At 42.2% G+C, this 27,814-nt stretch overlaps 1 protein-coding gene across 7 annotated transcripts in view; it reads left to right on the top strand.

Annotated features, from left to right (window-relative positions):
- IPPK (inositol-pentakisphosphate 2-kinase) overlaps positions 1 to 27,814 on the top strand; it is a 94,505-nt gene that overhangs the window by 61,478 nt on the left and 5,213 nt on the right. For all 7 annotated transcript variants that reach the window (XM_007055587.4, XM_027817955.3, XM_037903528.2 and 4 more), the window contains 8 exons: positions 14,455 to 14,576; positions 15,783 to 15,872; positions 17,292 to 17,350; positions 17,791 to 17,863; positions 19,095 to 19,374; positions 20,692 to 20,842; positions 26,297 to 26,399; positions 27,280 to 27,359. In XM_007055587.4, coding sequence (XP_007055649.2) covers positions 14,455 to 14,576; positions 15,783 to 15,872; positions 17,292 to 17,350; positions 17,791 to 17,863; positions 19,095 to 19,374; positions 20,692 to 20,842; positions 26,297 to 26,399; positions 27,280 to 27,359 — 958 coding nt within the window. The remainder of the gene's footprint in view (positions 1 to 14,454; positions 14,577 to 15,782; positions 15,873 to 17,291; positions 17,351 to 17,790; positions 17,864 to 19,094; positions 19,375 to 20,691; positions 20,843 to 26,296; positions 26,400 to 27,279; positions 27,360 to 27,814) is intronic.

The raw sequence follows: 27,814 nt of genomic DNA, 5'->3' as shown, positions 1-27,814 counted from the left end.
GGAATTACTGATACTTGAGATTTATGGGTCAGTGTCATTTGGCATGAGATTTCTACTCACATGTCCTTCGTATTAAAGCCAGGCAGAAAGACAATATGTTACCTTGGACATACAAGGCTTGTTTTTGACTCTCGCCCATCCCAGCTGAGTATGCAACATCTGCTTGACTTGAAGCTAGCAATATCTCCATTGCTGACTTTTTTCTGTGTTCTGATGCATTTTAATGTACTCAAGTCTACTTCAGTTTTCTTCTGATTGTGTATTTTTCCTTGAAATGGAGCCTGCACATGTTATTCCACCAGTATTTTCTTTTTTCTGCTTACAACAAACCTTCAAACAATTTAGTGTTTGTTCAGTAGATTAAAGTAATTAAGCTAATGTTTGTAGAATTTACTCCTTTGTCATCCTTCCCCTTTTTGTAGTGTTTTTGTTGAAAGCTGTATTTCAGTGGCTGTGCTTTCAGTTGGAAGAATCGTAGGACTTGAAGGGACCTCGAGAGGTCATCTAGTCCAGTCCACTACACTGTCGACAGGACTAAGTATTATCTATTCTAGACCAGTGGTCTCCAACCTTTTTACGCTAAAGATCACTTTTTGAATCTAAGGGCAACCCAGGATCTACCCCACTCCTTCCCCAAAGCCCTGCCCCGCTCACTCCATCCCCCCATTCCCCCACCCTCACTCATTTTCACTGGGCTGAGGCAGGGGGTTGGGGTTCGTGAGGGAGTGCGGGCTCTGTGCTGGGGCCAAGGGGTTTGCAGTGTGGGAGGGGGCTCTGGGCTGAGCCTGGGGCAGCGGATGGGGTGCAGGAGGGAGTGCAGGGTGCGGGCTCTGGGAGGGGGCTCTGGGCTGGGACAGCGTTTTGGGGTGCAGGAGGGGGTACAGGGTGCTGGCTCTGGGAGGGGCTTCAGGCTGGGGTGGAGTGTTGGAGTGCAGGAGGGGGTATGGGTTGCTGGCTCTGGGCTGGGGTGCAGGAGCGGGTATGGAGTGCTGGCTTCGGGAAGGGGGCTCAGGGATAAGAGTTGGGGTGTGGCCTTCCACTGGGCAGCACTTACCACCAGCGGCTTCTGGTCGGCAGCGGGCGCAGCAAGACTAAGGCAGGGTCCTTGCCTATCCTGGCCCCACACTGCTCCTGGAAGGATCCAGTGTGCCCTTGCGGCCCCTAGGGGGCGCAGTGGAGGGCCCCAGGCTCCATGTGCTGCCCCTCTCTGCAAGCACCGCCCCCACAGCTTTTCTGGCCAAGGCTATGGGGGCAATGCTTGCAGGCAGGAGCAGCATGCAGAGGGAGATCCCTGCCCCCAAGGCTGCAGGTCTGTGCTGGCCACTTCCGGGAGTGGCGTAGGGCTGTGGTAGGCAGGGAGTCTGCCTTAGCGGCAGCCACACTGCACCACCGGAAATCGCAGTCGACTGGGAGATCCTCTAGGATTGACCAGTCGATCGTGATCAACTGGTTGGTGACCACTGATCTAGACTATCCCTGACAGGTGTTTCTCTAACCTGCTCTTAAAAATCTTGAATGGTGGAGATTCAACAACCTCCCTAAGCAATTTATTCCAGTGCTTAACCACCCTGACAGGAAGTTTTTCCTAATGTCCAACCTAAACTTCCCTTGCTGCAATTTAAGCCCATTGCTTCTTGTCCTATCCTCAGAGGTTAAGAAGGCCACCTTTTTGCTGCTGCTGTTTTGTGTGGCCTGTCAGCCTGGACTTCAGGGAGTTTCTACTGCTTTGGAGAGGGCTTCTTTCGGAATTTACTGCTTAGTTTGGAAACGTGATGTCAGTGTGAATCCCCCTATAGGTGCACGTGTGCAACATGCATGTGAGATCGTAGTATTTTGGATGGTTATATCCACCAGGACAGCACATGTCCTTTCTGCCCCCTCATTCGCCCATACAAAGACATTCTCCCTTGACCCTCCATTTGATCACTCCTACTGCCTATGGCAGCAAGACAGAACCTAGTAAGTGTCTGACCTGCTATTCTTTAGTTACAGCTAAATTATTCAGAATTCTCTACTAGCTGTACGAAACTTCAATAAAAGGAACTCAACCCATCTGGATTGATTTCTGATGGTCAGATGCTCCTGTACGGGGTGGCACAACCTCAGCTGTCCCTGGCAGACTGAGTATTTGAACTTCCAACCCTGGTACTGAGAGTGCCATAATCTCAGTGCTTCCCTCACAGGAAATCTATTCCTTCTCATCATCACCAGGACATATTTACCTCTATTCTTTATCCCAAAAAGAAAGGGAGTCGGGGGAGCTTCATCCTCTCCTAGAGCTGAGGGAACTCAACAAGTATATATGCCATCTCAGGTTGTGGATGGTAATGTTGGCCTCAATCTTTCCATCTCTTCAGGCTAAAGACTGGTTCATGGTTCTCGGCTTGCAAATCCATGCTTCCATGTAGCCATGCTTCCTGATCTCAGGAAGTACTACAGATTCACATTGGGTCTAACCATTACCAGTACACATTACTGCCATTCAGACTCCTTACAGCACCAAGAGTCTTCATGAAATGTCTAACAGTGGTAGCAGCACATTCAGAGACAGGGCATCCATGTCTGTCCATACTTAGATGATTGGCTGATCGGAGGCAAGTCCCAGAAGGAGACCACAACAGCTCTTGAGTATGTGCTCTCATTGTTCACCCACTTAAGCTTCCTTGTGAACTAAGAGAAAATCTCAATCCATTACAGATGATAGAATTCACAGGGACTACGATCAGCTCTCAGCTGGCAAAAGTCTGTCTCCCAGAGGATGTGTTCCAGTCCAGTGGATAATAAATTACCCAAACTCAAGTCTAGTTAAGATGGTACTTATCCCAGGACTACTAGGCTACATGTTGGTGTGTATATATGTGATGCTGTTTGTCCAGCTTCACCTGTGGCTCCTATAACTTCAGCTGAGGTCCTGACACCACACGAACAAGAGGGTCACAGTCCCAGCTCAAACAGGAATCTAGTTGGTGGTTATACTTCAAGAATGCCTGAAAGGAAATTTGATTCTCTGTACTCTCTCTGACAATGATATTCTTCATGGATGTATTAGGAACTGGGTGGGGACCCAATCTGAACCACTTGCAGATGCAAGGCACCTTATCCCAGGACATCTTGAATCTCCACATAAACATCCTGGAGCTCAGGCCCGTGATACTGGCTTATGTGGCACTCCTACCCATCCTACGGAACTCCATGATGGAGATATTGACAGACAATACATCTGCAATGAGCTACATAGACAAGCAGGTAGGAATTGGTTCATCACCCCCCTGCCAGGAAGCAGTCAAGCTATTGATGTGGTGTCATCAACATAGAATAACCCCATAGGCTCTGCGCCTTCCGGGAGTCAGCAACAGCCTGGCATACTTCTTCAGCAGGCATTTAGTAACCAACCACTAGTGGTCACTGCAAAACTGCATCGTAGGGCCAATATTCTGTCAATGGGGGATTCCCACAATAGACCTTTTCACCACCAAATGCCCAGGATTTCCTTCAGAGGAGGCATGAGCCTGGGTTTGTTGCCAAAGGCATTCCTACTACAGTGCACTCAGACTTCTTTTATATGTCATTCCACAGTTTCCTCCCCCTCCTCCTGGACCCGAGGGTGCCATCCTAGGCCACCGTAATCCTTTTTACTGGTTGAGGATAGTTACGTCTGTCAGACCTATTGCAGATTTGGCCTCCCAACCATTTCCCAGCCTGTCGGAACATAATATTCCAGAACTGTGGTCAGATACTGCACCTAGACCTGCAGTCATTGCACCTGAAAGATTGAATGGTGGTTGGTTGAGCACTACTGCTAAGAATTTCATGAATCTGTTAGGAGCAGTTTCCCAGAGCAGAAAGCCATCCATAAGAAAGACGTGTTCCTTAAAATAGGAAAGGTTCTTCATATAGACAGTGCAACACAATCAATGTCCAGAAGAGGCCCTGATACTGAGGATCCTTGAAGCATGCTGATCTAGTGGCCAGCTTCCAAGGTCCACCTCACAGCAATATTGGTTAGTTGTGCTCATTTTTCTCAGTTCTCTTACTTGACAGTATGCGTTGTACCTGTGCAGTGTTCTTTCTGGTTACTGTCACCTTGGCAAGGTGGGTCAGTGAACTCCAAGCTCTTGTGTTTGGACCTCCCTATAAATTCTTTCAGAGAGAATCAGTTATGCTGCGATCACATTTCAAATTCCACCATAAATGGTGGTTGCAGAATTCCACCTGACCCAGTCAATCTCCCTCTGTCTTCTTCCCAAAACTCCACAGGAGGGAAAAGAAATGACATACACTGCATGTCTCCAGAGCCTTACTCTATTACATTGACAAGATCAAGCCTTTTAGTTAGTCTCCTCACCTTTTCGTAGCCATAATCTGACCCTTCAAAAAGCCAGGCCATCTAGTCACAGATTCCCTAAATGGATCACCTGTATTTCCATTTTATCTGATAGCTGGGGAATATCTCCTTCTGAATGTTGTGACTATCTCCTCCAGAGCACAGAGAGCATCTTCAGCCTGCTTCAGGAGTGTACAGTGCCTGAGATCCGCAAGGCAGCAAAGTGGAGCCACCCAATGACCGTAATTGAACATCATGCTCTAGACTTAGCAACTAGATCAGATGCCACATTTGGGAGATCAGTGCTTCATTCATTATTTGACTAATGAAGCTGAAACTCCTCATTCCCACCATCCAGTGAAAAGACTGCTTTCCCGTCACCTGCAGTGAGATCCATCCCTACAAGAACTGTGGTTCTTTGACTGTAGTTAGTGTGGATTCCACAACTTGCCCCCTCTCCCCATTTTTCTGAGTCCTCCCAGTTGCAGATTGCAAGGGAATGACAGAGGGGGCCAGTGGCTGCACTCTTTGTGCCCTCACATAGGAGCACAAGGAGGCTCTTTTCCCCAATGGATGTGACTACTGAAAAGATTTAGATCTTGCACACAGGAGACTCTTGTACACACAGTGGGATCCATGCGGTCTACAACATCTCCATCACATTTACTTTGCAGACTAAGTAATAGTTCAGTCTTTTGCACGGATAAGACATTAGCATGGTTGGGCATTAGGAAAAGCTTCCTAACGGTCAGGGTGGGTAAGCACTGGAATAAATTGTTTAGGGAGGCTATGGAATCTCTATCATTGGAGATTTTGAAGAGCAGGTTAGACAAACACCTGTCAGGGATGGTCTAGATCAGGGGAGGGCAAACTATAGCCCACGGGCTGGATTCAGCCCATCAGGGCTGTCAGTCTGGCCCGCGGGATTGCCAGCCCCATGGCGCAGTGGGGCTGAGGCAGACTTCCTGCCTGCCCTGGCTCTTTGCTGCTCCCGGAAGCAGCCGGCACAGCGGCCCTGCGGGGGGAGGGAAGGGAGGGCAGAGGGTTCCATGCGCTGGCCTCGCCTGCAGGCACCACCCCCCTGCAGCTCTCATTGGCCAGGAACGGGGAACCATGGCCAATGGGAGCTTCGGGAGTGGTATCCACAGGCGAGGGCAGTGGGTGATAGAGCTGCCTGCCCCTTCCTCCCCCCTCCAGGATTGGGGCCACGGCAGGCAGAGACCCTGCCTTAGCCCCGCTAAGCTGCTTGAGGTAAGCAGCGCTGGGCCAGAGCCTGCACCCCAACCCCTTGCCCTGAGCCCCTTCCTGCACGCCGCACCACCTCCCACACCCTGCACTCCCTTCTGCGCCCCATCTCCCTGACCCAGCCCTACATTCATGGCCCTGCATACAATTTCCCCACCCAGATCTGGCCCTCAGGCCAAAAAGTTTGCCCACCTCTGGTCTAGATAATATTTAGTCCTGCCATGAGTTCAGGGGAATGGACTAGATAGCCTCTCAAGGTCCCTTCCAGTCCTATGATTCTATTATTCCTGGACAAACAGTGTGTACTTGACTGGGGTATGAAGACAGTACTTCTGAAACTGAGATCTGCATAATCTCTGAGTAGTAAAATACATTTGTTAGTAATGGTATTAATCTATTGGCAGGAATGTTAAATTCCAAGGATGTTTCTTGCTGGGAATATCCTTTTGTATAACTGGTCTAGATTTTTCTCTGTTTTCTTTCCAAATTTACTACAAATCTATCTCCACTAATCTGGCAGCAATTGCGAAGAGATGTTTTAACTTGGGCTGTCCATTAATTGCAGTTAACTCGCACGATTAACTCAAAAAAATTAACTGCAATTAAAAATTTATTGCGATTAATCGCACTGTTAAATAAGAGAATACCAATGGACATTTAATAAAATATTTTTGGATGTTTTTCTCCATTTTCAAATATATTGATTTCTATTACAACAGAGAATACAAAGTGTACAGTGCTCCCTTTATATTTTTATTACAACTATTTACACAGTAAAAATGATAAAAGAAATATTATTTTTCAATTCACCTCACACAAGTACTGTAGTGCAATCTCTTTATTGTGAAAGTGTAACTTACAAATGTAGATTTTTTTAAAAAATTTTTTATGTATCACCACTCAAAAACAAAACACTCTAAAACTTTAGAGCTTACAGGTCCACTCAGTCCTACTTCTTGTTCCGCCAATTGCAAAAACAAACAAGTTTGTTTGTATTTACGGGAGATACTGCTGACTGCTTATTCTTTACAGTGTTACCTGAAAGTGAAAACAAGCATTCACATGGCAATTTTGTAGCTGGCTTTGCAAGGTATTTACGTGCCAGATAAGTGAAACATTCATATGCCCCTTCATGTTTTGGTCACCATTCCAGACAACATGCTTCCATGCTGATGATGCTTGTTAAAAAAAAATGTGTTAATTAAATTTGTGACTGAACTCCTTGGGGAGAATTGTATGTCTCCTGCTCTGTTTTACCCACATTCTGCCATATATTTCATGTTATAGCAGTCTCGGATGATGACCCAGCACATGTTCGTTTTAAGAATACTTTCACAGCAGATTTGAAAAAACGCAAAGAAGGTACCAATGTGAGATTTCTAAAGATAGCTACAGCACTCAACCCAAGATTTAAGAATCTGACGTGCCTTCCACAATCTGAGAGGGACGAGGTGTGGAGCATGCTTTCAGATGTCTTAAAAAAGCAGTGCTCTCATGTGGAAACTACAGAACCTGAACCACCAAAAAAGAAAATCAATCTTCTGCTGGTGGCAACTGACTCATGATGATGAAAATGAACATGCGTCGTTCTACTCTGCTTTGGATTGTTATCGAGCAGAGCCCGTCGTCAGCATGGACGCATGTCTTCTGGTGTGGTGGTTGAAGCATGAAGGGACATATGAATCTTTAGCGCATCTGGAACGTACATATCTTGCAACGCTGGCTACAACAGTACCATGTGGATGCCTGTTCTCACTTTCAGGTGACATTTTAAACAAGATGTGGGCAGCATTATATCCTGCAATTTGTAACCGATATTGTTTGTCTGAGCAATTGGCTGAAATGGGACGGTGTGGACTTGTAGGTTCTAAAGTTTTACATTTTGTTTTTGAATGCAGTTATTTTTTGTACATCATTCTACATTTGTAAGTTCAACTTTCATTATAAAGAGATTGCACTACAGTACTTGTATTAGGTGGATTGAAATATACTATTTTTTTTTTTTTACAGTGCAAATCAGGGTGAATTTGATTTAAATCACTAGTCAGAAAGACTCTATTTAATAATGTATTTCTACATAAAAGTGCATTCTTGTTGGTTGTTATAACCTTAATACATATTCGTCACAACTCAGAGATAGCTGAAACCCAAACTGGGTCTCTTTTACGGCGTGCTGCCATTGTAGGTTTTCCCTATAGAGAATGATATGGTAGATCTCAAATCAATGAAGGTTTCAGAGTGGTAGCCATGTTAGTCTGTATCAGCAAAAATAACAAGGAGTCCTTGTGGCACCTTAAAGACTAACATATTTATTTGGGCATAAGCTTTCATGGGTTAGAACCAGCTTTATCAGATGCATGGAGTGAAAATACAGGAGCAGGTACAAATACATGAAAGGATGGGGGGTTGCTTTACCAAGTGTGAGGTCAGTCTAATGAGATAAATCAATTAACAGCAGGATACCAAGTAGGGGAAAAATAACTTTTGAAGTGGTAAGAGAGTGGCCCATTACAGACAGTTGACAAGAAGGTGTGAGTAACAGTAGGGAGAAATTAGTATTGGGGAAATTAAGTTTAGGTTTTGTAATGACCCAACCACTCCCAATCTCTCTTCAGGCCTAATCTGATGGTATCCAGTTTGCAAATTAATTCCAGTTCTGCAGCTTCACGTTGGAGTCTGTTTTTCGCAGTTTTTTTTTTTTGTTGAAGAATTGCCACTTTTAGGTCTGTCATCAATGAAGGCTATACTCAGAAAGATCTCAAGACTTCTGGAATATGCTGCTCAAACAGTTTCACTTTTGTTTCTACTACCTGTCCCTCCTTTCTCACGTTTATCTCCAGGCTTCTTCTCCTTGTCCAGATCTATTCCGCCCCCAACCATCTTCTATTCATTGAACTTTTTGAAACTTTGCACTTTTAGAGAGAGGTAAGGGACTGATTGTGTGTACAGAAATTTGCAGAGGGACAGTAGAGTTGAGGTCTGTTGTTTCTCACCTCTATATTTATTTAAAAACACTTTTACTGTTAACAAGCATGTTATCTCTGGAGACACAAATCCTCAGTTTGAGAAAACTGCAAAACTAAGCATCTCTGATGGTATCTTCTAGACTGAGCACTGAGTCCCATTAGGTAGATAGAAAGATTAACCTAAATAATCTATACAGAAGCCCCTGGAGCCCCATCAGATTGGGTCCCTAATCCATGAACTACTGGAACTCATTTACAAAAACTTTTCTTAAACGTTACATGAATATATTGTTTCATACTATAGAATTTATAAACCCTATTCCATGATGAGATCTCTTTGAGCTATAATGTATCTTAATTAAAACTATCTTTAGGTAGGTTTTTTCCTGAAAAAGCATTTTATCAAAAAAAATCTTCTTTAAATAAAAACTGATTTTTTAAAAAATTGATTTTTATCCACTCTGGTGCAAGTATTTGTAATAAAAAATAAATAGGAAGTGAGCACTGTACACTTTGTGTTCTGTGTTGTAATTGAAATCAATATTTGCAATTGTACAAAACATCCAGAAATATTTAAATAAATTGTACTTTATTATTGTTTAACAGTGCAGTTAATCGAAATTTTATTAATCGCTTGCAGCCCTAGTTTTAACCACTGTAACATCTAATCAGTTATTCCTGAGGGTGTTCTGCACCAAAAAATTAAAAATTCTGTGCCAAAAAATTTAAAATTCTGTGCAAATGTGGAGGCTCCAGCATGGCTTTGGGGAGCACAGGCCACTGGCTGCACAGAGGTGGGAAATCACTGTGCAGCTCCCTCCACCCTGGACATGGACTCAGTGGTGATGCTGCACACAACCATGACATAGTGCAAGGACTGGGCCTGCCTCAGAAACACCCCCCTCCATGCCTGGTGCATCAAGTGTGGACGGGCAGGCTCAGCAAGGCAGGATCCACGTGTGGAGGGATCCAGGTGTGGGTTGAGAGGGTTCTGTGTGGGCTGAGAGGGTTCTGTGTGGGCAATCTAGGTGTGGGTGGGTCAGTGGGGGATCTGGGTGCGGGAGGCATCTGCATGCACAAGGGCTTGTTGGGGTTTCTGGGTGCAGTGGTAGTGGGACTCTACAGGGGGGTCCAGGTGAAAGTGGTTGGGGTGCAGCAGGGGGGCGGGGTCTGGGTGAGGGGGAATAGAGTTTGGTGGGGGGGTCTGGGTGTGGAAGGTTCGGGGGGCTTGGCGTCCAGATGCTGGGGTACTGTGTTCTGGGATTAGTATCCAGGTGCGTCTGATTGGGGCTTGGTGGGGTGGGGACAGGAGCAGCTCTACCAATTTTGCTGCCCCAAGCAGTCACCGCGGAATTGCTGCTGCCGCAACAGCTGCCACCAAATTGCCGCTGCGAGACACGGACTGCCGCCCTATTCTACATGGTGCCCCAAGCACCTGCTTGGAAAGCTGGTGCCTGGAGCCGGCCCTGGGTGGGATCTGGGTGCGAGTATCTTGTTGAGGTGGTCCAGGTGCAGGGGGAGTGGGGCTCATTGGGGGGGGTTCTGAGTGTGTGTGTGGGGGGTGAGGATCAGTGGGAGGGTCTGGGTATGAAGAGGTCTGGATGCACGGGGGTTGGGTGGATGGGGGAGCAGCTTTCTGTACAGGGATCCTTCCCCCTGCAGCTGAGGAGTGATGGGTTGGGTGGGGGGGGAGTTTGTAGTTTGCAGCTCTGGGAGAAATCTGGGGGTGGGTCTGAACCAGCCCTGCTGCCATGCAGGGGAAGAGGAAGTTCTGTCCTCCCCAGCTCAGCCAGGGCTAGCAGCTGAGCCTGGTATAGGGTTGGGACCAGGTCTTCTCCAACCCCACCCTATGCCCCATAGTGGTTAAACTCTCTGCTGGCTGCCCTGGGCATCCGAAACATACTGCCGGGGAGGGTCGCATGACCGCTCTTGTGGCTTTCCTTTCCTTTCCTGTCAGAAAGTCATTTTTCTGTGGGGAAGCAAAGAAATCTGCGGAGGACGTACATTCTGCGCATGTGCAGTGGTGCAGAATTTACCCAGGAGTAAAATTCAGTAGACAAGTGGTAAAATACCTTTGCTCTGTCTGAGTGCTGCCACTAGGTCTACATCCTGTGAAACTGCAAAACATTGGCAGTACAATGATGGGGCATGTCCCATTGATAGTGACTTAATTTTGAGCTGACCAGTTTCGATTTATCCTTCCAGTATAAAAAAGCCTGAGGAACTACATGGCAATTGTGTACTTAGTACTCAACATGGAGTTAGGTTTGGTGGAAGAATCAGCATTTCATCAGCCCCTGTAATAATTTTAGTGGCTTTGGAACAGCCCTGTTTGGTTTTTTTGTACCCATGACTTGAGTATTTATTGATCACCCCTCTAAAGCAATTTTCTTATCTATACCCTCAGAGACAAGTGAGGAAGAAGCTGGATTTCATGTAAACATGTAACAAAGAAATCATCATTTCTACTAACTACTGTTTATACACTGAACCTCACTTTCTGAATTTAGGAAGCTCTTCTGGTGTGGTAAAATTCTCTCTCATTTCCCTCTTTCTCCATTTTTCTTTTTCCAGAAAGTATATGCTGTCAGTATAAAGGCAGGTCCGAGAGTTAAATAATTGTCCCATAACTGCAATGTTTTCCCTTCTCCACTAAGAATCCATCTCTGAGAGACGTAATGGACCAGAGTCCTAAGGACTGACGAATGTGTGTCTGGGGTGGGATGGGAAGAGGTGATTAGTTAAAATTCCATTACACTTTATGTAAGCAAGCTACGCTCTGGGCCTGGTGTCATGACTCCCAGAACAGCCTTCAAACAGGGATTGGAGACTGTTTCTGAAACAGAAACTATGTGGTGGCTTATTAAGATGTGACCATTCTCGTTTTGGAAAACAATTGTGCGTGGCTTCACTTTAGAAGCACTGCCCGTGTTTGAAAAGGTTGGTGATAGGAATGAATATACTGATTACATGGAAATAATAATATTAGGCAATTTATGAAGGATTAGGTTTTTGTTTCCATGTAATCTGTGATGATTTAGGAATAAAACTGAATAAGCTGGATGCTCCCAAGAGTGCAGTTGTATTCTATTATGAATGTTGGGATCAGTGTCTAGTCCCCTCTTTCTTCAGTAGTGCTCCCTCCGAAAGTGTCCTTTCTTGTTAACTTCTGTAACTGTTCTGTTACAATATGTCATGCTGTTAGATTCTTCAATAATTAAGAGAAGTGTGGGAGAATATCCTTCTATTGAGAAAATTTAGAAATGATGCCTAGTGCTCAAGAAAATTCAGCTATTCAAGCCCTGTATTTCTATTAATCGCTATACACTAGTAGGGATACTGCATTTGGTGAGGACCAAAGAGATAATTAATAAACACTGCGTAGGAAAGATAGGAAGTATGGCAAGAGACCATCCTTGCTTAACCAGGAGAACTTCAATGATCTAAAAATCAAAAAGAGTCCTACAAAAAGTGGAAACTAGGTCAAATTACAAAGGATGAATATAAACAAATAACACAAGTATGTGGGGACAAAATTAGAAAGGCCAAGTCTCAAAACGAGATCAAACTAGCTACAGACATAAAGGGTAACAAGAAAACATTCTACAGATACATTAGAGGCAAGAGGAAGACCAAGGACAGGGTAGACCCGTTACTCAACGAGGGGGGAAAAATAATAACAGAAAATATGAAAATGGCAGAGGTGCTTAATGACATCTTTGTTTCGGTTTTCACCAAGAAGGTTGGTGGTGATTGGCCGTCTAACATAGTGAATGTCTGTGAAAATGAGGTAGGATCAGAGGCTAAAATAGGAAAACAACAAGCTAAAAATTACTTAAACAAGTTACATGTCTTCAGGTCACCAGGGCCTGATGAAATGCATCCTAGAATACTCAAGAAGCTGACTGAGGGAGACATCTGAGCCATTAGGATTATCTTTGAAAAGTCATGGAAGATGAGAGATTCCAGAATGCTGGAAAATGACAAATATAGTGCCCATCTATAAAAGGGAAATAAGGACAACCCAGGGAATTACAGTCCAGAGAAGAGCAACAAAAATGATTAAAGGGCTAGAAAACATGACCTATGAGGGAAGATTTTAAAAATTGGGTTTGTTTAGTCTGGAAAAGAGAGGACTGAGAGGGGACATAAGTTTTCAAGTACATAAAAGGTTGTTACAAGGAGGAGGGAGAAGAATTGTTGTTCTTAACCTCTGAGGATAGAACAAGAAGCAATGGGTTTAAATAGCAGCAAGGGAGGTTTCGGTTGGACATTAGGAAAAACTTCCTAACTGTCAGGGTGGCTAAGCACTGGAATAAATTGCCTAGGGAGGTTGTGGAATCTTCATCATTGGAGATTTTTAAGAGCAGGTTAGACAAACACCCGTCAGGGATGATCTAGATAATACTTAGTCCTACCATGAGTGCAGGGGACTGGACTAGATGACCTCTCCAGGTCCCTTCCAGTCCTATGGTTCTATATGCAGTAGCGGTGCTTCACTTGAATCCATTTCAGCTTCTTTGTTGTAACTTTGAGGTTTTTTTCTGTTGCACTAATGAGCCGATGATCCATTGAAATCAGAGCAAAACCAAAACTGTGATTGTGGTCCATACTTACAATTAAATGTGCACACCGTGCCGTAGCAAATGGATTGAGATAAATGCACAGTGCCATACGAGGATCTGATGTGTCTGGAAGAATCGGCTTTGCCAATTATTCATTGCTCTTGGTAAAATGTGCTCTGTAAGGTGTGGTTTCCTTTTTATTTATTTATTTATTTATTGGTAATCCTAAAGCTTGTCTTGCCCTCCCAGAATACGTTCCTTGCTCACCCGGGGGGGGGGAGGGGGGGTGTCCGTCCTCCAGTTTGAGAACCTTTGCACTAAACTGTTGAAATCTGGAAGAAGAAAAAAAATCTGTGTCCTTCTGGAGAGAGATGTTCTTTGTGAGACAGTGTCTGTTGAAGTGTTGACTGTATCAAAATGGGACCAACCCTCTTCCACCACTGATTTTAAAAAAAAGGTGGGGGGGGGGCAAGTGAAATGACAGGTGTGAGCAGGAGAGAACATCTTTTACAAGTAAGGGGTGTGCTCCATTTCTTTCTTAGTTTTGGTCATTTCATTTGGCCTTACGTAATCAGTACTGCCATTTCTAATGCCCAAGCAGGGTTTTCTGGACCCAGTACTACTTGTCAATGACAGATGTGATTCTGGGAGAGGATAAGTTTTCTTTGTCTTCTGTATTTCTTCCTTTCTTCCCCCATCACTCTACCTCTGAGCTCTACTAGCATGAGGCCTGGATTACATTAGAAAAGTTGCCCACTTTAACTAAACTGATTTGAAATCATACTAGATAAATTGGTGAAAACCTGCTACGTAGACTGACTTAAACTGGTATAATCCTCGCTTATGTTGGTTTAGTTTAATTCAATGCAAGCTCAAGTGATTTAAACAAGAGTTAAACCAGTTTAAGTGCATCTACATGAGGATTTTTCACCATTTTAACTAAAAATTCAGTTAAACTGGTGCATCTTTTCTTGTATATACAAACTCTAAGGGACCGGGCACTGAAGCTGGTGATACGTTCACTTGGTCATATGCTAGGAGCAAGAGTAGGATTGCATCTGAGTTACCATCCCACACTGAAATAAGGCCTAGCTGCTTACATGCTCTCCTAAGAAAATAGTCCCTGTCTCTTCCTAACCCACTTCCAACTGAGGCTTTATTCAAGGTGACTTATACCATGATGCCTTGAGTTAGACTGGGAAGACAGCTAGTGCAGTGTCTTTGTCTTTACTTTAAAATCAGTGGTAAACAATGGTTGTGTCCTACATTTACCTTTCTTGATGGTCTCCCTTTTCTGCAGTGTAAAATAAACATGAACACAAACTGTTACTTTTCTCTATTTTTCTTTTTCCAGAGTCTCGCTGTGATAAAGACTTGGACACTCTTAGTGGCTATGCTATGTGCCTTCCTAACCTCACCAGGCTGCAGACCTATCATTTTGTGGAACATCGGCCAATCCTTTGTGTGGAGATCAAGGTGAATTTGTTAAATATGGGGGAAAAAAATAATTGCTCCTGCATTCTTTTAAAAATAAAAGTATACGGTAACTATATATTTAGTTTGAAAAATTGTGCAGGTAGTAGGTAGAGCAATAATCTTTGCCTTTTGAAAATGCTAGCTTCACAAGTGTAAAGTATTTAAACAAATGTGAAAGTAGTTCTTACAAAAGAACAGGGCCTCATTTTTGAGACACATTTGTTTTTAAAAAATTAGTAGAAGCTATAGTTTGGTATTTAGTACTTTTCAGGGGATGGATCACTTGATGATTACCTGGTCTGTTTATTTCCTCTGGGGAACCTGGCATTGGCCACTGTCGGGACACAGGATACTGGGCTAGATGGCCCTTTGGTCTGACCCAGTATGGCCACTCTTATGTTCTTCTGTTCTTAAGCATGATATTGTTTCCCCTCATAAAAGGTGCATGTAACTGTATTTTCTTTGTAGCATAAAGGTTTGTAATTGTTCAGTGCAGCACTGTGCACCTCAAAAAGCTCAAGGAAACCCTGGCTTCCTTATGAAATACTGTTAAGTAACTTGCAAAGGAAGAAAATGTTTTTTTCACTATGCTTGAAAAAAGGCTTGAATGATTCTTTCCCCTGCTTGCTTTTGCATGGTAAATTTTGTTTTACTACCTTTGCTGAAAGACTCGATAACGAGTTATAACCTGACAACACACTGAAACCTGAGCAGTTTAGAGGGGAAGACTTTTAATCACTGTACAAACCTACCCCATGTCATGAATTTGAGTAATATAAGTGTTGTTTTTAAAAGATTGTGAGCTCATGCATACAAACACTGGGGGCGGGGGGGTGGGGTGGGAAATCTTTGCTAAAGATTCAAATAACCCTCTTCAGTAGAATGGTGAGAGGTTCACTTGACTTCTTCAGTCCTCCAGCAAAAATTGGAAGACGGGATATGATATTACTGACCTTTTTAAGGTATGAATGCAACAAAACTCTTCCAGGCTTATTGCAAGATCATAAATATGTGGTTTTGTTGTGTGTTCTTAAAATAAGGGCTTTCAGATAATAGGGAAAGAAAAATGAGCATGACCTATTAACCTTGTTAATAGATATTGCCTGCTCTCTATCTCTTTAAAGTCCTTTGATTAGATATATGAGAGTAGGAAAGGAATATATATTATAAAAAAAGTACATTTTAATAGATGTTTGTTTCTTGCAGCCGAAATGTGGGTTCATTCCTTTCTCTAGTCATGTATCGCAGGAGATAAAGCACAAGGTGTGTCGTTATTGCATGCATCAGCACCTAAAGGTAAATCTTTAAATGGTCAGCCTGCTTTTCCTCTTACTGGCAGTGCGCTTACTTTTATTATAAACATGCTACTAAAATCCTTCTTTCCTGTTGAAACATATACATGTGTTGCTTATTTCCTTGCGATGTTTAAAGAGGTAGGTATTTACATGTCACTGAGTTGCTGGATGTGAGCATGAGGGAATGTGGGCAAACATTTTGGCCTGAGAGCCACATCAGGGTTCCAAAACTGTATGGGGGCCCGAGTAGGGAAGGCTGTGCCTCCCCAAACAGCCTGGCCCCCACCCCCTATCTGCCCCCTCCCACTTCCCACCGCCTGACCTCCCCGCTTAGAACTCCCCACCCATCCAACCCCCCCTGCTCCTTATCCCCTGACCGCCCCTAACTGCCCCCCTGACCCCACCCCCTATCCGACCCCTCCTGCTCCCTGTCCCCTGATTGCCCTGACCCCTATCCACACCCTCGCCCCCTGACAGGCCCCCCGGGACTCCCATGCCTATCCAACTCCCCCCCCGTACCCCATCCCCTGACTGACCACTCCCTCCCTCCCCTCCCAAACCTCTGTCCCATCCAACCGCTCCCTATCCCCTGACTGCCACCTGGGACCCCCTGCTCCTTATCCAACCCCTTCCCCCCCCACCCCCCCCGCACTTCCCACCCCCTTACCATGCTGCTCAGAGTAGCATGTCTGGCAGGAGCTTGCAGCCCCGCCGCCCAGAGCGCTGGCAGCATGGTGAGCTGAGGCTGCGGGGGAGGGGCCGGGGGCTAGCCTCCCTGGCTGGGAGCTCAAGGGCCGGGCAGGATGGTCCTGCGGGCCGTAGTTTGCCTACCTCTGATATAGCTGGAGATGTGGGAATTTGGAAACAAACAAGGGTAATAGTAATCTTTGCTCAGCTTTCACAGTTTTAGTTGTCAGTCTGGTAAACTGACATGTCAAATTAAGTTTCAAGTACTTCTCATTAAACATGGTCCAGGAAGTCATGTAATGTCTGTGGATGTCTGAAGAGCTCTGTGTTAGCTTGAAAGCTTCTCTCTCTGACCAGCTGAAGATGTTCCAATAAAAAATATTACCTCAGCCACATTGTGTAACAGCAAACACTGAAATCATTCACTTGCTCATTAATATGTACATCATGTACTAATACCTTATTTAAATATTAGAGATTATGCCTAGAATGGGCCTTACTCCTAATATGTGAGATTCCCCCTTTTAATGCTGTTATGGAATTTAACTGAATTGCCGTGGAGTTTAAATATTAAGAGAAGGTAGCCCTCTACTGACCAGAAATAGTATGTCCACAAGTTTTAAATATTCTGAGGTTCCTTAAAACAAAACTAATGAGTGTTTCATAAACCTGCTATTGTATTAACTGAGAGCATTCACATGTGAACATTCATAGTGATATGTGTTTTCAACAGGTAGCAAATGGAAAATGGAAGCGATTGAGCAAATACTGTCCCCTAGATCTCTTCTCAGGGTAAGAAAATATTTACTTTGATTCCAGTGATTTGCTGACTGTGTGTGTCTGTCTAGCTAGTTGTCTTAAATTAGGCTGAATTTTGTCTAAGATTAAGGAGAGCAAGTGCTGACAAATGTTTTGTGATTTATAGCAACAGTATTTGTTCTTTTCCTGCATCTTTGTTTTTAAACCTCTAGAATTTAACTCAGTAGCTGTTAATTATTGCATGTGGTCCAGATGGCAAAACATGAGATCTTGAAAGAACTTGGATACTACTCAGATTTGTTTGCTCTTAAGTGGTATCTTTCTTTGCCCTGGCTTCATCTTGAGTAATGATATGCTTAGGGAATATATTCAGTGTGGGTGATGAATGTATATGGTTATCCTTTTGCTACTGTAAAGGTAATATAATGAGAACTGTGTGTTTGTTAAAATAGTACATATGTATTTTTCTCTAGAAATAAACAGAGAATGCACTTTGCCTTGACAAGCTTATTACAGGAGGCACAGAACAATTTAAAAATATTTAAGGTAAGATTGACTGAAATTGCTTGCACGTTTTTTATACTGTCTTGTAAATTATTGGGTCCATTTAACTTAACGTCTGAATATTCAAAACCCCACTAGATATCTAGTTGAGGATTTTCCCTATTCCAACTTTCTGATTGCAATATGGAAAGATGTATGTAGATTTGAAGTTATGGAAAGTAAATCAATACCCCACTTAATTTTTGTTGGAAAAGTCTTTAAGACATAATGAGGCTGATGGGACTGTATTACAGCATCCACAAGTAATACTATAACTGCTGCATAAACACTTGGGTTTTTCAAAATGTTGCAATTTTGAGTGCTCCTTGAAGGGTATATTTTTTGCACAGTTTCATAACTTGTGTGGAATATGTTGTACATTGTTTACTTAAGAGCATAAGGACATTTCTTCTCCTTAGAGGAAGTAAAATGTTACTTCACTGCCCACAACTGATGAGCAAAAACATATAGCAGTAACATGAACACTACTCTGTAGACTATGGAGATATCACATGCATATGTGTTAATTCTAGAAAACAAGATCTCTCCCTGTCTCAGCTATTTCCAACATAAAACAAATTAGCCCTCCAATGTAAGAGATAACTCCAACTGAATTATTTCAGCTGTGTTGAAGTGTTGGTATTTTGATTTTTAAAAGTGGTGGTAATGGAGGGGAAACAAACTCTTCAGTGCCACTCTGCCTAAATTGTTCTGGGCCTGATCCAAAGTCTGTTGAAGTCAATATAGTGTTGTTTTTTTGTCAGCGTCTATGAAAAAAGTCTTGTGGCTTACGGTTAAACTTATGGGGTTGGGAGGAGTGTTCTGTGCAACTTATAAACCAATTTTATATTTCGATTTTGAACAATTTTAAACTTTCCTACTCTTAAACTTTATGTGCCAAGTCACTTTTCCTTCTGGAGTCTGTTCAGCAGCTGTGCCTTGGCTAGCAGCTAAGAACCTATTAGACAGCTTACCCCAGCATGCAGTATTGCATTTGTGACTGATAAACAAATGTCTAACTGATGCAGTTGTTCAATGATTTTAATTATTTCTTCTGAGAAACATACATTGTAGCCATCTTTGTTACATGATTCAGACTCTGCTTGCATCCCCTGAAACATGCCTCTTCAACTGTTAAATCTTATACTTAATGAGTTTGTTTTCTGTTCTTTATCATTAAATATTCATATTTGGGCTTTCCAAAATGCATAAGTATTTCTTTGCTCAATTACAGAATGGTGAACTAATTTATGGCTGTAAAGATGATCAGGACTCTCTCTCTGACTGGAATGAACTTGCTCGTCACTTAAAACCATTCTTCTTTCCTGCAAATGGGATGGTCAGTGGACCGCATTGTACAAGGACGATTATTAAAGAATTAATCCATGTAATAACAATGACTCTGCTTAGTAGTACTGATGCCTGCAGGGCAGGTAACATGAAGACAGTTCCCATTTCACTAGGAAGGAGCTACTGTGAAGCAAGTGCTTTCAGTAAGGAGCTGGTAAGAAATGGTAAGATTTATTTCACAGTAATTAAATATATCGTAATACAATCCAGGGTACATAATACACTGATTCAGATCACTGCATTTTATTTACTGTTTGCTACTTAGGATGAGAGTTGAAGCAACAAGTGTGGGAGCGTTGTTACCTGTTTAAACACAAGAAAGTTAATGGGCTGAAAAGCCGCTGCTCTAAAATTCTTTTACATTCACTCTAGATAATTGATTTCGACTGAATTTAAATTTGAATTAATACTTTTTAGTATTGCATCTACTGATGATGAAACTCCACTCATCAGTGCAAGCATGTAAAAGCTGTAATGGAGAAAAATGAAAGAGAAAATATGTACTCCAGCTGATTACTGTATTGTGTCTTAAAAACACTGTAGAGTTTCTTGCCTTAGTTTGAGGTGCAGGCTAGCTGCTATTTTAACTTAATTTAGTTTGGATTATTTTTTGGTTTTTTTCCACATGAGGTAGGAATTTAAAAGGAAAAAGGGTATGTATGTGTGGGAAATGGAAATGAGGATTGGGAGTTGAGGGGTGGAGCAGAGCATATTACATCCTCACTACTCTAGTCTTGCAAAAGTGCAGTTGGTCTTCGAGACATTGTCGCTGGTTGGGGGACAGCTCCTATACTGTAGCACTATGTGATCATGGAACCATTTCTAAGCAGTAATTGGCATTTAGTGGGTGTGCTTGATCCTAACATTTCAGATGCTGCATTACATACGCATATTACTGTTTTGACTGAGATTTTTCTTTAAGTTGATCTCCTGCGTTGAATTTCTTTGAAAAAACAGGTTTGTTTGGTTTTCTTGAAGTCAGAGTACAGTTTTCTACAATGTATAATAGCTATTCAAGATCTGAAATGCTACATGACTTGATGTGATATAGATTACCTTGTAAATCAGTCTGACTCATCTGGGGGATATTTTCAAAAGCACAAAGGGAAGATGGGGCTGAACTGCCCCTTGTGGGTTTGAATATTTCCAGTAATGTCAGACCGAGCATGGAAATGTGCGAGGGAGATTTTTTTCGGTTTTTTCTTTTTTTTTCCCCTTTGAGTGTTTTGTCATGAAAGAAAGAAAATCTGATTCCATCCCATAAGATTCACTGCACAGTCAAACTCTAGTGTTATACATAATATAGTCATTCAAAATGTGAAATGTTGAATGCCCACCTCTTACGATTTTACTATTTTAAACCTAAGAATCAGCCTGTAGCTTTTCCTTCAGCTAATCAAGCTGGGGAATAGTTGGGTCTATTATGTAAAAATAGTTGTTCTTTTTCAACCTGCATAATTTGAAAATACATTTTCTTCTAGGTAAAAATAAAATGGAGAGCTCTGGCTTACCAAGGGGCTGTCTACTCTATAAAACCCTTCAGGCTCAGATGCTGGACATGCTGGATATTGAGGGACTTTATCCTTTGTACAATAGAGTTGAACAGTACTTAGAGGAGTTTCCTGAGGAGAGGTAAGACTTCCAGGCTGTCTTCTGTAATGTGCTCAGGAAGGTGTAACGTGATGATTTGCACTGCAGACTCTGGAAAGTTTCTGTCTGTAGAGATTTGTCTTCTGGTTTCGATACAAATTCAGGGTATCATAAAACTTGGTGGAATGGATGAGACCATTGGTTCACAGTATAGCATTATGCCTCTGGAGGTGACCCATACATAGGGGAAGGCTGACAAATAACAGTGAAATGTATTAGCTTTATGTCTGGCCTTGTAAAGTTGTGAACGTTAATGACCATTAAAATGTTCAGCTCTGTTTTTAAAAAGCATCGGCCTTAGTATTTACATCTGACATAACAGCACTTCGTTTTTTTCTAATCACACTGCCCTTTAATTTCACCACTCATCCCCATATTCTGATATGGGACTGGGAATTAAGGCGGTGCTGAAAGTTTTCATTTTGATCTTTATGCACCTCTATGCAAGCCCCACCATGCCATTTTAATGGACCTTTTCGGTCTCAGCTGTCTTTCTAAGAGAGGCAAAAAAACTGGACACAGCACTTCAGATGGTGATGGGATCATTAGCCACTGTCTCAATATTTAGGAGCTTGGGTCTCTACTCTGTACTCTCTGCCTTCTTGCACTGTTTTTTTCCTATGTAGAGTGTAGGCTCAACAGTTCCTTGCATATGGAAGTCTTGGTGTCTCTCCACTGGTCTATGCTTGTAACTTCTGCTTCCTGAGTAGTGTAGTACTACTGGTTACGTAGCTCTGAAGAGGAACCTTCCCAAGGGCAGCTTGTTTGGGGGCCTATTAAACTTGCTTTGTTGCCTCAAAAGCTGGAAATCCCATCTCCCTGGCTTGGGATTGAAGCAGAATTGTTCCTTTGCTTCTCTCTCAAGTAACTCCAAAGTCACAATGCAGATGGATTTCATCTTACTAGGGGTGAGGAGGTTGAAGTTTTTCATAATCTTTCACTATACCATGGCTATAACAAACAGCCTGGCCCCCTGCCCCCTATCCACCCCCTCCCACTTCCCGCCCCCTGACTGCCCCCCTCAAACCCCCGACCCATCCAATCCCCCTGCTCCTTGTCCCCGACCGCCCCCTCCCGGGACCCCACCCCCTATCCAACCCCCGCTGCTCCCTGTCCCCCGACTGCCCCGACCCCTATCCACACCCCTGATAGGCCCACCCCCAGGGCCCCCGACCCATCTACCGCCCCCCATTCCTTGTCCCCTGACCGCTCCCTACCGAGCCCACGTCCCTAACTGCCCCCCCAGGACCTCACCCCCTATCCAATGCCCCCCTCCCCGAACCTCTGCACCATCCAACCCCCCCTGTCCCCTGACTGTTCCCCAGGACCTCCTGCCCCTTACCCAACCCCCACCCCCACCCCCTTACCATGCCACTCAGAGCAGTAGGACAGGCTTATTGGAAAGCCTAGGAGGTGGGCGGGCACAAGCTGCGCTGCCCACATGGTGGTGTGACTGCGGGGGAGGGGGGATAGCGGGGGAGGGGCCGGGGGCTAGACTCCCCGGCTGGGAGCTAGGGCTGGGCAGGACGGTCCCGCAGGCTGTAGTTTTGCCCACCTTTGTTCTAACCACATGGCCACCTTCAGATTTGTGGATTCCTTGATACCATGGGACAGATTACTTTGTTGTGCCTCACTCTGCTGTTGATACAAAAAGATACAGCCTAATTTTTGCAGGCTGGCCAGGTGTGTAGACACAATACAGCACTGTACAAAATCTGTTTCAAATCCTGCTGTTTCTGAATCATCTTTGGGAGAGACCCATTACGTTGCCTTGATCTTCATGCTTTTCATTTTAGTGTCTAGATATGGAACTTCTAATTTAATCTTTCATGTAACACAGCAGATAAACTTCCGCACAATCTTATTTGGGGGCAGTTTTCTGGTTGATGTGAATATATTTCCATCTAGATTTCTGCTAGGAAAGATAACCAAAGCCCAATTCAGAGTTGTAAGGATACAATTCCTAAGAGACCAATCTGAGGGAAAGTTCACAGAAAGGTAGTTGGCTCCTGCTGCTTACTAGTGGAATCCTAAAGGCCACTTGTTTTGGGAAACCCCAGAGATGAAGGCGAGGTGGATGTTGTTTTTTGATTTAAAAACAAATTAGTTTTTTATTTAGATGAATTTTTAAATTAAATACATATTTATTAAAAACTATTTAAAATTAAATTTGAAATCAAGAACCTATATTAAGGTCTAAGATTATTGTAATCTATTCAAATAATTTAAATTCAATACAAAAAATATTGAGCAATACGTGTTGGCTGCCAAGTTTTAAAGAAGTCAAACCAGTGAACTGCTGGAAGTCGTTGGCTAAGCAACTGGAGTGAGGGTTAGTTGAAGTGCTAAACAGCAGTAGCCTCTTCTACAGGGGGAGAGAGAATATTTTCTTCTTTTTCAGTTTCTTCAGCATGTTCAGTTTAGTGACTAGTTCATTCAAAGTTACTAAATTGGAAATTGTAAAAGCAGGAAAACTTGTTTTCTCTCTTCCAATCTATGAATAAAAAGTAGGTGTGAACAGATGAGATGTACGAGTTCTAAAATCTTGAAGGACATCGTGACCGGAAACCGTTCAGTTCACTAACTACAGATGCTGCTTCTTTTTGTTTAAAAAATCAGCTGGTTTTAAATGCAAAATATGTTTTGATTTTTTTTCTTGTCTCTAGCACTTTAAGGTATTTAATACAAAAATTTAAAATGCTTTTGTTCATTTTTAATTGAATTGATTGATACAAAATCATGAGTAGTAAATAAGAAATGCACATTTAATGTAAAGGCTATATTTAGTTGGAAATCAACATGCTTTAATGCTTACCAACCAATGAGAATCACCTCCCCCCCCCCCCCCTTTCTTAGCAAAAGAACTAAAAAATACAAATGCAAAACATGATTAAAATTGATTACCTCTCCCACTTCCCCTTTGTTTACCTGAGCTCCTTTTTGGCAGTAAATCATGTGATAGAAGGAATTATTCTTTCACAGGATGTGAAATTAGGTTGTGGAATTCATCACAGGATGACCTTAGCACCAAGAATTTAGTGCATGTCAAAGTGGGATTTGATGAATGAATAAGAGTATCCCAAGTAGTTATTTTAAAGTTTTGGCAGGGATTTGAAACATAGTGCGTTAAGATTTTAAGCCAAATTCTAACTATTAGTTTGTAAGATGAGACCACTAGGATGTGTGTATGGGAGTTAGTTTATTCCACATCTGCATACTATTGGTTTTCTTAAACCTTCCTCTGATGTGTCTGGTGCTGGCCACTGTCAGATACAGGATGCTTGTCAAGGTGGAATCTGATGCAGTGTGGCAATTCCTATGTTAAATTCTTCCTAGTGGTTGTCGAGGTGAGCAAGTTTGCAGCCTTGAAGTAATGAGTCCCTCGGTATTGTTCAGCCAATAGTTGACATGAGTGTCTAATATTTCTTATCTCATGTCTAACACACTTATGTCACTGTTGAAACTTGTCCCCAGTTTATAATCTGATATAGAAAAATATTTCCTCAAATTGTGCCTAGATTATACTGAAACAAGTATCACTCCTCCTCCTTTGAAAGTGCCAAGGCTTATTTTAAGGTTGTGGATCCCCTATTATCATCTGTTCTCTCCCTTACTTGATGGGCAGTTTCTCTCTGTTTAGTCTTGTGGGAGTGAGAAATTGATATGTTGGTTACAAATTGATTTCTGATGGAATAGAAATATCTGGTAATGTGTGACTTATCCGTTTCTGTACTCCAGTAGTAATAGCAACTGTCCAAGAGGACAGATATTACAGACAAATTACTTCTGTTAATTTAAGGCTGAGTTTTATGTTTTCCTGTCAATATGGGTAATGTGCTAGAAGACCAGAATACATCATGTTTACACAGCTTAGCCACAGAAGTGATCAATTAGTGGAAAGAGAAGAAAACAAGGACCCAGACAGAACATGTAAAAGTCCCTATAGATAGTGATAGGTTCTGCTGCCCATCAGTCTAGTTAGTGGAAGAGCAATGGTCCATTACATGTTGGTAACCAGTGAAGAAGTAAAATAACCAAGTAAATTCTTAATTCCCCTGTTCCCGTCCAGTTTGCAGGAGGTACATAAAGATGTGCTCATAACGATGTGAAATTCTAATATATAATGACAGGCTTCAGAGTAGCAGCCGTGTTAGTCTGTATCCGTAAAAAGAAAAGGAGTACTTGTGGCACTTTAGAGACTAACCAATTTATTTGAGCATAAGCTTTCGTGAGCTACAGCTCACTTCATCAGATGCATCTGATGAAGTGAGCTGTAGCTCACGAAAGCTTATGCTCTAATAAATTGGTTAGTCTCTAAGGTGCCACAAGTACTCCTTTTCTTTTTTCTAATATGTAATTAACTATTCAGTTGCTCAGTGTGGTGCTTTTATAAGTGAGAATCTTCTGTGTTTGCATCATTGCTACTTGCAGTAAAATAGATGAGGAAGTTTATGGAGTATAGCTCTGATGTGAAATTATTCTAGTAAGACCCTCTCTGAAACAGAGAAAGTGATGAAATACTATGTTAGTTTAGGCTGTAGAAATCGAAGATCAGTAGTTCTGTGAGTTTACCAGATTGCCATCTAAAATGGTGACCTATGTAGCAGCTTGTATTGAACAACTGCAATAAATGCCTTCCGGTATCTGTTGTTGGGGAAATACTAAGCACTGAGAGTTAAACTGGACTAACTTCAGATGGAAAACCAAGTCCAGTTTGTTTTTGTAGTAAATGATCACTCTAAGGCAAGGCCCTCTTTCATTTTGTATTGTCCTTTGTATTCCTTAAAATGTAACTTCCTTGTGTAATTTAGACACTAACCACAAGAGGGTAATAGAGCTTCATTTGCAAAAGGTACTGTTTATTCTCTGAGCAGCTTCTGATATGTGGAAATCAACGTTTTGATTTATAACTGAAATATTACATGTACGGTGAGCAACTGTAATATTGAGTCCTGCTAATAAATAGTTGGCAATATAACACTATACTTTGGCTTTCTTAAAAAGTCAGGCAACATAAATTCAGTTTTACATATTTTCTGCAGTGCACGTAGATTAAGCATTCCATTTGTCGCTTTACCTGTATATATCCTTTCTATCTGCTGTGCATTAGCACTAAACTAAAAACTTGTTCCCAGCTTGTTACCACATATTAGCCAACTCATACACTTGTGGCTTCAGTTTCTTAGGAATTGAAGTATTTGATGTAACAAGTCGTCTTCTAGTAAAAATGCCATTGCTCGGAGCCCCTGCAAACTGTGTGGGAAGATCTGCTGTTTCTCCATGTTTACAACATTACAATTCTTCCCCATTATAATGCTGTTTTACGTTTACTAAAGGTTTACCCTCACCTGATGAAAACACCTTTTTGAAAGGTTTGGGTCAGTAAAGATTAGAACTGGATCAGTAAAACTTCTTCCTATTTTTTGTATTTATTAGAAGTACATCACAGATAGATGGACCTTACAATGAAGCATTTTATGAGAAACTTCTAGATCTTTCAACTGAAGATGATGGAACAGAAGCATTTGCATTTACAAAGGTACCTTTCTTCAGCGTGGGTGCTAAAGCTTACTTTATTCTGTCAGCTTCCATAAAGTATGTCATATATAATTAAGCTTGGCAGAATCTGATTTCTATTTTTTTATAATTTTGATGGATAATTGATTTTTTTAAAGCATTTTTAACTATTTAGACTTTCACAGTTGTGGGAAATTTTGGGGAGGTTAGACACTTAATGACAGAAAACGCCCTTCAGAAAGTTAGATTTATAAGCATTAAAACAAATTGTCAACAGCAAGTAAATAAATAACCTTAATTCAAGCAGCATTTTTCTTCCTTTACTTATCTGTAAATTTCAGTTATTGTCAATGAAACTGTTTTTCATCGGTATGTGTGTTTACAGTGAAAATGACTACTGATAATCTAATCCTTCCAAGTTTGTGTATGCTGTAACAATCAATGAGAGAGAAAATCCAGGCAGATGCTGAACAGTTAAAATTCCCATTGAAGTGCTCATCCCCTTTGAAAATGAGCTCATACTACCACTTTTTAACTAAACAAAGGCGCTAATTATTCACAAATTCCTTACTCCTTTCTAAATCACATGGTACATTTAAATGAATAGCTATTTCATATTAGTTGACCTAGTATATAGTATAAATATGTATTCATGCAAAGCAGTCTGTGTGAAGAGTTAACCATTTGTAACATGTGACACAGGAAAAATGTTAGTGAATGCATAAAGTCTGTGATGACATCGGTATAATCTCCTCAACACCTGAAGTGATGATTACTTTACATTTTCATTGTGCATGCTTAGATAATGTACTTTGGCTTTGCATCTGTGACTGAGTCCAGAAATACTTGTACAAGTGCTCTTATTATGGAGATAACCTATCCTGTTTTTACCTTGTGTGTAGGTTCAGCAGTACAGAGTAGCAATGACAGCTAAGGACTGCTCCATCATGATTTCCCTTTCACCTTGTCTACAGGATGAATGGTAAGGGATTCTGAAAGACAGTTCAGACAGCCAAGGAAAAAAAGCTTTCTATAGTTGATTTGAGTCCCATAATCTTTAGGGTGTTTCACTGTTGGGTTGCCTATGTTGACAGTGGGAGTACTAATCATGAAGTTCTGATTAAAATATTTAGAATAGGAGGCTCAACTTTTTTTAACACTGAAACTACTTAGGGCTTGTATTCACTGCAACAGTTAGCTTGAGTTACTGCAGGTGAACTGTTGCATTCCCACTGCATTACTAGCTCAAGTATCACCTTCAACCTACCTTCTCTGACAGGCTGCCTAACTCTAGCTAGAGATTTTAATGTGGGCAACTCTCCAGTTATAATTTGAGCTAACTGTCCTATAACGCACTCTTAATTTGGAGGCTGAAATCTGTTTCAAAGTCCTAATGTTAATGATGTGCCTTTAAGGATAAACCAAAATGAATTACCT

Source organism: Chelonia mydas, chromosome 7, assembly GCF_015237465.2.
Source record: "Chelonia mydas isolate rCheMyd1 chromosome 7, rCheMyd1.pri.v2, whole genome shotgun sequence".
NCBI lineage: Eukaryota > Metazoa > Chordata > Testudines > Cheloniidae > Chelonia > Chelonia mydas.
This window is presented reverse-complemented; position numbering and strand designations above follow the sequence as displayed.